The sequence below is a fragment of the Eriocheir sinensis genome, unplaced genomic scaffold (genome assembly GCF_024679095.1).
Source record: "Eriocheir sinensis breed Jianghai 21 unplaced genomic scaffold, ASM2467909v1 Scaffold203, whole genome shotgun sequence".
In the NCBI taxonomy this organism is placed as follows: Eukaryota; Metazoa; Arthropoda; class Malacostraca; order Decapoda; family Varunidae; genus Eriocheir; species Eriocheir sinensis.
In genome coordinates this window covers 537,501-547,843 of record NW_026111440.1, presented here as the reverse complement: position 1 = coordinate 547,843, position 10,343 = coordinate 537,501, and the positions used below count along the sequence as shown (strand labels likewise).

The window sequence follows — 10,343 nt, the reverse complement described above, 5'->3', positions numbered from 1 at the left end:
TCTCTTAATTCCTGGTAACGGGAAATAATGAAGATAAGGGAGAGAGAACAAACGCATACACACACTGATAATAAATATATAAATATACATATATATATATATATATATATATATATATATATATATATATATATATATATATATATATATATATATATATAAACTTATGCATTACTTCATTATAGTGTGTAGTGTGGTGGAACCCCGCTATTAGGAACTAATTTCCAGTATAACGCTCCCATTTCTTCCCCCCCACATTCCCTCCCTCGTGTTCTTGAGGATTATTCGCCTAGAGAATAATTGACGAAATTTCACTACAATCATCGTTGTGTTTAAGTCAACTGCCCATATATTTAACCTAATATTTTCCACTAGATATGTTCGTTTCTATAATTAATTGAATGTAACTTAAATTTCTGTCACTAAGTAATAAATTTAGTGTTTAAGTCGAGCATCACGACATTCGGACACACTCGCCAGCTTTGAAACAAAGAAGACGCCAGTTTCCTCACGCTGGTCAGGGTGACACGGTCACCGTCACTCAGTCTCTGTGGGCATTGTGTAGTGCATGGACGGTCACATTGTGAGTACTGCATCATCGTTTTCGCTCCCTTCCCTCACGGTTTAGCATCATCCAAAGTGAATTAATACCTTTTATCTATATAGTGCTAAGTACTCAGTGCTATAATTATATCATATCTTTTTTATTAATGGTGCTCAGATCTATGGACGGCAGAAGCTGTACACCAAAACAACGTCCATCACGCATTCACCCCTCCCCAGTGATTTCCATAATGTTTGGTTTCGTTTGCATACATAAGATTGTGTTGTGTTTTTATATTTTTATGCTAACTAGGAAATAGATTTAGCTACACAGTGAAAAGCGGCAAATTCAATTAATCAAACTTTTAATGTCTAGATTAGGTGAGGCAGGTTTTTGTTACAGACCCGTGAGCGAAGCGAAAGCACACCAGTTAAACCTGTGGCCGCAACACTGCATTAAACATAGCTTAATTAGTCTTATATCGGGGGCTGTAATGACCAGGGACGTCTCTCTCTCTCTCTCTCTCTCTCTCTCTCTCTCTCTCTCACACACACACACACACACACACACACACACACACACATTTAACGTGATTTGACACCAGAAATATTGTACTTACTATATTATGTAACTGTACGAGATAGAGAGAGGGAGAGAGGGGGTGATATTATTTTCTTCCCGCCAAACTTGTACTGTACTGACGGATAGCGCATACTGCAGCATAGGACAAGACAACGATAATATACTAAATAAATATCACACGCATGCACGCTCTCTCTCTCTCTCTCTCTCTCTCTCTCTCTCTCTCTCTCTCTCTCTCTCTCTCTCTCTCTCTCTCTCTCTCTCTCTCTCTCTCTAACGGTTTGGTCCATTTCAGGACTGCATGCCTAAGAAATATTTACTTCATAACAATCAGTTCTAGTTACTTTCCTTATGTGCAAAATTTAAATATAAAATTCTTAGTACTGCTGCCTTATGTAAGTACCTTTTTAGTATAATTTTACTGCACAAATTTTGATTAACTCAGGATTAAATAATGGTATCTTTCTTTCAATAGATGATTTTAACCGTCACAATTTCTACGTTATTCGTGATGCTGTTTTAGTGATGAAGTCATGATCAAAGTTTTCTCCTTCATATAGGTACGCTTTTATTTTTTTTCATTTATCTATTTAGTTATTTTGACAAATAATGTATAATCCTAGAGTTTTGTAATTAGGTACATATTGGTCCGTAGAATAATATGTACACTTGCAAAAGTTTTCCCCACCCTATATAGGGAAAGTCAAGTCCCTCTGCCTCATAGGCTTGCTTCCGAACACATTCCCTCGCTCTTCACCCAGGGGAATAAGGTTAATGCATCTCTTGGGACACGGGACTGAATAGGATTAAAGAAGACAGGTGTGTGTGTGTGTGTGTGTGTGTGTGTGTGTGTGTGTGTAGAAGGTGAATAAGAATACAGAATCATAATGACGATAATGAATATTATGATTATACTTGTCATTATTAGTGTTGTTAACATTATTGTTACGATTACCATTATTATTATTATTATTATTATTATTATTATTATTATTATTATTATTATTATTATTACTACTACTACTATTATATACTATTATTATCATTATTATAATTAATAATAATAATAATGAGAATATTAATGATAATTGTAATAATAATAATAATAATAATAATAACAAAAATAATAGTAATAATAATACTAGAAATAATAATGATGGTAATGATATTCTTCTTCTTCTTATTATTATTATTATTATTATTATTAATGTAAAGAGAACAGCGAATATGCTTCTCAACCCCCTTCTCTCTCTCTCTCTCTCTCGTCACAACCATCTTGGTTACAGCCTTAAAAGAAAACATGTTATAGGATATAGAATTTAGGCAGAGAGAGAGAGAGAGAGAGAGAGAGAGAGAGAGAGAGAGAGAGAGAGAGAGAGACTCTGCCAGTCCCGCCAGGGTTGCCACGCCTAGGTTTTTTCACCTAGATCTAGGTCTTTTTGCAGTGATCTAGGTTTCTGGGTGTTTTTTTGGTAAAAGTCCATAAATCCAGGTTTTTTTCTGTTAAGTAATATTTTGAAATATTGGTACAGTGACGAACAGAGTGACACGTTTTAAATGCATCCGCTGCTCCCTGCCTTACCGTACGGCAGACGAGGGAGCAGCGAACGCGTCTAAAACGTGTCACGTACAAGTACGACTCGTACGTAATACGTATCCCCGATTCTCAGACCTCAGTTGCTTCCACTCTCTGCTGGTGTTAGTACATATACGGAGCTCTTTCATGTTTCACCATGAGTGGTGACGAGGATCAACCTGGTTGCAGTAGTACATATCATTCACCACCACGTAAAAAAGCAAAAATGTGGTATAAGCAAGCATTCAAACAGGAGTGGCTAGAAGAAAAATTGAAAGCATGAGTTAAAGCTGATCCTTCAGATATATTCAGTGCGGCGTGTTGTGTGTGTGACACAACAATTAAAAACTGCAGTAAGTCACGCTTGTTGAGTCACAAAAATTCCATAAAACATGCAAAATTATTAAATGCAATGATGTTTAATAATCTAGTTTTTTTTTAACGAATTCTTGATGTTTTTAGGCAACCCATCCAGGTTTTTTTTATGTTTAGGGAGTGGCAACACTGATTCCAGCTCATTAAGAGATTTAACGGCAAGGAAGGACAACTGACCTGGCCTCACCTGCCTCTACTCTCTCTCTCTCTCTCTCTCTCTCTCTCTCTCTCTTTATATCTTAAAGAACGCTGTGAGGAGAGAGAGAGAGAGAGAGAGAGAGAGAGAGAGAGAGAGAGAGAGAGAGCACACACACACACACTTGCGGTCTTCGTTAATCACTCCCTTCTCCCAGGAAATTTCCCTTATCCCCCTGGGTGGGGCCACTGTGTCCTAGGGAATGGCTATGAGGAGGGAATACTTGACTTGACCATATAGGGTGGGGAGAACATTTGTTGGTGACTACTAGTGGTTAGCGCGACTGATGCCCGTATGCTTAGACAAATGTGTAAAGTGCATTACATTTCAAAACTGTATAGCTACTTAAACAAAAAATAAGCTTATGATGGGGAAATAGAAATCTTATGATGGGATGATGGGAAGCTGATAATGGTGAGCAGCACACACAAATATGGAATAAACTTTTTGTTCAAGAATACAGTAAGAATCAGGTTTTGAAGTGTAATGCACTTTCCTCTACACATTTGTCTTAGTATACGGGCATGACTCACACTCAGGAGGTCCCGGGTTCGATTCCCGCGGCGGGATGGAAAAAATAACTGGGCAATTTTTCCCCACACCCTAAGCCTCTGTCCACCCAACAGTAATGGGTACCAGGTGTAATTCAGTAGTTGTGACACCGTTTCCTGGGAAGGTAAGCTGTGTTAGCCCGGATGTCACAGTAGCCCTGTGTTCCGAGGTGTTGGATTCAATCCACCACAGGCTCAAAGGCCAATTAGACGGGAGATGAGCGCCCGCGGCTACGCACTGCAACAGCGTATGCCCCCAGCTTTACATTTACCTTTACTAGGATATGACTAATATCAGAACCCATCCATTTTTTTGCACATTTTGTAGCATGCTAACGTACTTACAATTTCACCAATGTACTCCACGCTTGCAGATATTCTACCACCAAGCTCAGAGAGAAGGAAATTCCAAGGATCACGTATTGCAAACGGGCGACACACTGGGCAATTTTGGGAGTTTACTTCAGGTAGTTGTAAACAGTGCTTGTTTGCACATATATATATATATATATATATATATATATATATATATATATATATATATATATATATATATATATATATATATATATATATATATATATATATATATATATATATATATATATATATATATATATATATATATATATATATATATATATATATATATATATATATATATATATATATATATATATATATATATATATATATATATATATATATATATATATATATATATATATATATATATATATTCACACTGTCAGTTCACATTAATGCATCATAAATCCCTTACTCTAGAACTGTAGGAAAGTATATGAGTACCATACTAACAAAATGAGTGGTACTGTTCTTCATGTATGTTCAATGTGTTCCTTTGAGTTATGAGTTCAGGAGATTTAAATCTCATGTATTGCGAATGCACAGAAACAGCCGGATTTTTTAATTTCATGTTGCTATGAACCTTGTGCATATTCAACGAAAAGCTGGAATGTTTTAAAATGCATGCATCCAGGTATCACACTGAAAGAAATACAAACTTGGATGCAGATAACCCGCTAGCTGCAGCTGCAGACTTTTCTTTTAATGATCCAATGATCGAGACTTTAGTAGACAAAGATGCAAGTAGTTTCAATGTAACAGAAATGAAAAATGCAGAATTTGCTCTCAAACTAGAGACACAGCACAAAATTCCACAGGTGTCCATTGATACTATAATAGAGCATACATCCCAATTGATTTCACATCACATTTCAGAAGTAGTTAACAGTGTTAAGACTCATTTACAACCAAAACTGTCATCTGAAGACTTGAACTTCGTAAACGGATTTATTAAAGATGTTAAACTTAGTAATGTTGAGAATGAATACAACAGAAAAAAGTACTACACCAATTATTGTAGCCTCGTACAACCACAGGAAGTTCTCCTAGGAACAGAGTTTAAAGCTGTTAAAGGACAGTTGAGAGAAGTGAAGAGATATGGATATTGTATTCCGTTGCAGGAAACTCTGCAGGCTTTAATTAATCTCCCTGAAATAAATGCAGCAGTTTCGACTCCACATTACTCGGAATCCAGCATGATGAAAGATGTGTGTGATGGAGCGTACATGCGTACACATCCATTGTTTATAAAGGACCCAAATGCTCTTGCCATAATTCTGAATCACGATGACATGGAAGTTGCTAATCCCCTCGGGAGTCATGTTAAAAAAAATAAACTGGCAATGTTTTATTTTTCTCTTGTGAATATTCCACCGCAGTTTCGTTCCAAGTTGGCAACCATCCAGCTAGTTGCTATAGCTAGAAGTAGGGACCTTAAAAAACATGGAGTTGACAAGTTATTGGAAAATTTTGTTACCACACTGAATGAATTGCAAAGCACAGGAATCAAATTCAAGGTAGGCACATCAGAACGTCTCATGTATGGAGCCTTAGTAATGGCGCCATGTGACACCCTTGCAGCTCAGTGGATAGGAGGCTTTAAAGAAGGAGTAGGCTTTGCAGTTAAACCATGCAGAACTTGTGAAGTAACACAGAGTGAGGCAAGGAAACAATTCTCTCTTGAATCGAGAGAACGAACCCTGGTAAAACACAATGAAAGACTTGAGAATCTTGAGTTGGTAAGTAAAAAGTCTAAAGAATACTTCATCAGAAGTACATGTGCTACAGAATGTTAGGCTCTAGTCCGATGCTTTTGGATCATGCAGGAAATTTCCTTTATTCAGGTGATTTAGTGAAAAATGGTAGCATAATAGATATTGAGAAGGACCTTCCAGGATTGAAAGAACAGTGTCTGAATTTATTCACAAAGCACCATTTGAATACTGCATACCCACTAACAGGTTACATATCACCTGAAGTTTGCATTCATGGGCACACCTATAAACCTGGAATTATTTTGCAGCTTAATCATGTAGAAGGTGTTCCAACTTTTGGTCTTGTGCTTCAAAACTTCATACATGACAGCATGAAGTTTTTCATATTGGAAAACTTGATTACTTCAGGATTTGATGGCCATTATAATGCATATGTTTTGAAAGCTACTGGAAATAAAGTAGTAGAGAGTTTTATTGATATTGAAAACAAATGGCCTTTGAGTGTATACCATGTCAACAATGAAATGTATGTTACCAACCGATATTGTCACTTTGTTGAATTTATATAGACCTATGGTAGCACTCATGAGCATGATGCTACACTGCATCATAGGAGAAGGAAAACTGATATAAAACTACCTGCTGCTTTATAGGTTGTGTCTACATATTTAAGGTTGTATCACATTGGCACATTTTCCTGCGACATCGTGTTGAGCAACGTCATTTCCGACGACCTGCCGTCCTCAGAAATTATCACTGTCGTTTATTTTCTTCGACTACAACAATTAAACAATTGTCTTTGACAATTTCAAGGACGGCAGGTCGTCGTAAATGTTGTCGCACAACACGATGTAGCAGGAAAATGTGCCTGTGTGATACGGCCTTAAGATGAATTGTAGGAGAAGGATGTATGTATCTATAAAATTCACTGTCTGTATGTGTGTGTGTGTGTGTGTGTGTGTGTGTGTGTGTGTTGTCTCGTAAACACAGACACATAGTTAGCTAAAGATAAACAAAACTTGGCATGAAGATACATGGACACCTCTAGATTGTCTTCGGGGGGTCTAAATTTGGGTACCCCCTTCGGTAGCCACGTTACAGGACGCGCCATGTGAGGTGAAACTTTAATGAAAACATACTTTCCCTCATAGCGACTTAATGGTTAGTCTGATCCCATGTTTGAGGGCATACTTCCTTTGCGGAAGAACAAGATCTACAACTTTGATCTCTATGAACATTTCTGTATCTGTGACAGAAATGGTGTTTTTTGGCACTTTTATGTTATTTTGGACACTTTCATGTTACGGCTGAATTTCTTTGCCTCATAGCGACTTAACGGTTCCACTAATGCACCTTCCCTTATAATCATTCTTTCTACAAATAATGTCTGTACAACTTTGCTATCCATAGAAAATTCTGTATCTGTGACACAAAATGCACTATTCAGTATTTTTGTTACCGCTTAGGTAACCGTTAACTTATAAAAAGCGAAAAAACGCAATTTCCGTCACATATTCTTTTTTTTATTGATAGCGAAGTTATAGAGCTATTTTCTCGAGACAGAATGGTTATTAGAAAAAGTGCAACACGGGAACTGTTAAATCTCTGTCATCCAAAGGATCTTACCGGTACCATGAGCGTGGCCAAAAATAACAAAAGTGATGTAACGGTTCTCTCTCTCTCTCTCTCTCTCTCTCTGAACAGAAAAGAGAGAGACAGACACACACACACACACACACACACACACGAGAGAGAGAGAGAGAGAGAGAGAGAGAGAGAGAGAGAGAGAGAGAGAGAGAGAGAGAGAGAGAGAGAGAGAGAGAGAGAGAGAGAGAGAGAGAGAGAGAGAGAGAGAGAGAGAGAGAGAGAGAGAGAGAGAGAGAAAACAGACGGACAGACAGACAGACAAACAAAACGAGAGAGAGAGAGAGAGAGAGAGAGAAAGAAAACAACCCGGGCAACGCCGGGTACCTCAGCTAGTAAATAAATAAGTGTGAGGGGGAAAGGGTGCCCTACACTATGGTCTCCCAGAAACAGTGGGCACACCACACACAGAGAGAGGAGTGTATAGACACCCTTAAAACCAATAGATTGCGCCTTTTCTGGGGTGTACCCTTTCGGGGAAACAGCCTAGGTATATAGATGGATGGATTGTAACACCAATGGAAAGAAGTAAAAAAAAAAAAAAAAGAAAGAAAAAACATGGAAGGGCAATTTAACCTACACCTATCGCAATTATTAAATGCTTTGTATCAGTCAGTATCTGTGATGCATTTGTGTGTTCCATTATATATATATATATATATATATATATATATATATATATATATATATATATATATATATATATATATATATATATATATATATATATATATATATATATATATATATATATATATATATATATATATATATATATATATATATATATATATATATATATATATATATATATATATATATATATATATATATATATATATATGTATGTGTGGGTGTAAAATCAAAACTGATTTACAACTGTGTCAACTATATTCCTAAAAATGCTCCAGAATGCCAGTTTTCCGTATTTGGTGTGGTGATCGCATCATAAGGAAATCGGTTGTGTCAGTAGCAGAAATTGAAGAACTAAAGAAAAAAGGTAAGAAAACGTATGCATGTGCATGTAATCTGCAATTTTTTTTTTTTTTTTATTTCTTTCCAGATACTTCCTTGACACTATTCAATAACAGATTGGCTTTCAGATGTCCTTTTATCAAAACTTTTATATCATCAGATAGTCTTTGTCACCAATTATTACTGTATATCAAGGTTCCCCTATTTTTGTATTATTTAGTGGGTTTTTCTGTGTATTTTAGAAACGTAGTGATGGACACACATATATGCAACTGCTCTGCCCATTTTGTGTTTAATTAAATACTTTTCAACAGTTTTTCTTTCAACAGCAACACAAAAACTCTGTTTGGAGTTGGTAGGACCTACGAAGTTAGTTCTAGAGAAATGTGATACAGAAGTGGACGACGATGAGGTGTTGGAAGAAATTGCTGATGAAGTCTTATTATTGTTGGCTGATGGACAAACTTATACACCATCTGTAGCTCAGCAAATACCTGACTCTGCTCGAAGTTTGGTAGCATGTACTACAGGCGATGTACTTCAACCCAGCAGGAGTGCAAGTGACAACGAAGTGGCAAGCACAAGTTCAAGTGGGACAGAGGCATATGCCAGTCACAAATCATCTAATACATTATTTAAGTATGTCATAACTTTTTCCCATTGTAAAGAAAGATGTGTTCCTCACTGAAATAGATGACCACAGAGCTTGTTTTAGTAATATTTAGAATATTGTCTCTTGTTAAAGTTGAGGCTATTATAGGAACATACTTCCATCAATAAAGTTTACATTTACTTAGAGGAAAGCGCTAGCCACTTTTTATGCTTACTTTATTGTAGCATTGCCTCTGCCAGAACTCTCACGGGCAACCCGAGATGACTTACAACAGGGAGATAAATCAAGACGGGTCTGGTTGCAGCTGATAGAAGAATCCAAGAACTACTACATGAAGTATTGCCCTCTGCTTGATGAAAACCCTTATGGGGCATACAAGATTACTTGAGAGAAGATGTTAGCTGCTTACCCTAGTATCGAGAGGGAAGGGAAACATAAATGGGTAAGATTTTTTTTTTTCTTTTTTATCTACAATACACACTTTCTTCATAAATGTCCACCTTCAATGAATTCTTATGCTGTATATACATTGTTTAGTTTAATAACGATATTTAATTCCAACAAATTTAAATAATTTTTTTAGCCCATATACAATTTTGTGGCTAGAAAATAGCAATAATTAAAAAAAGTGAGGATAAATTAGTGAATCCCTTCCTAAAGTGGCAGAATAGCCACCTCGACAAGGCACACATGCTGAGTAGTTGAAGTTATTTGTTAATTCAAATATTTGATATTTCCACATTCATTTCAGAGCCAGTATGCGAAAGCACTCAGTCAAAGTATACGCACAGAGCGTTTTAGACGTAAAAGAAAAAGCCTTCCTGTAACTCCACAAGAACAACAGCTGCCCCCTAAAAGGTTCACTGTGGGAAAGCACATAGTTACAGACGCCAGTAATGCTCTTCCAGAAGAAGAGTTTGAAAAGCATGTTCTTGAAATCCAGAAGGTTTGGAATACTTCAGCATGCAGTAGCTCACATGTAGATATGCTGCTCAGGGAATCCTACTGCAACAGAAGACAATGGTTGCCATATCTACCAAATGGGAAATTGGCATCAATACTGGAGAAAATCCCATGTTTTCAAGAGTCAAGCTATGTAAGTAAAGAAATTATGTTAATCCTTGTTGTTTTTGCATGCAACTATTAATTTCATTTCATTTGATAACCATTCCTTCAAATTCTGTTGTTGATGATTTTATTTACTTA

The 10,343-nt window shown here is 36.5% G+C and overlaps 1 protein-coding gene across 1 annotated transcript; it reads left to right on the top strand.

Annotated features, from left to right (window-relative positions):
* The first annotated feature begins 526 nt into the window (after nucleotides 1–526).
* LOC126990812 (uncharacterized) lies at nucleotides 527–9,273 on the top strand. Its single transcript, XM_050849450.1, has 5 exons — nucleotides 527–583; nucleotides 4,199–4,291; nucleotides 8,461–8,549; nucleotides 8,854–9,163; nucleotides 9,270–9,273. The coding sequence occupies exons 3-5, from the start codon at nucleotides 8,462–8,464 to the stop codon at nucleotides 9,271–9,273; spliced, it is 402 nt and encodes a 133-aa protein (XP_050705407.1). The 5' UTR covers nucleotides 527–583; nucleotides 4,199–4,291; nucleotide 8,461.
* The last annotated feature ends 1,070 nt before the right edge of the window (nucleotides 9,274–10,343 follow it).

Coding starts and splice junctions, on each gene's coding strand:
- LOC126990812 (XM_050849450.1), top strand. CDS start 8,462: ATGCCAGTTTTCCGTATTTGGTGTGGTGATCGCATCATAAGGAAATCG. Junction 8,550..8,853: donor TGAAGAACTAAAGAAAAAAG/GTAAGAAAACGT, acceptor TTCTTTCAACAG/CAACACAAAAACTCTGTTTG.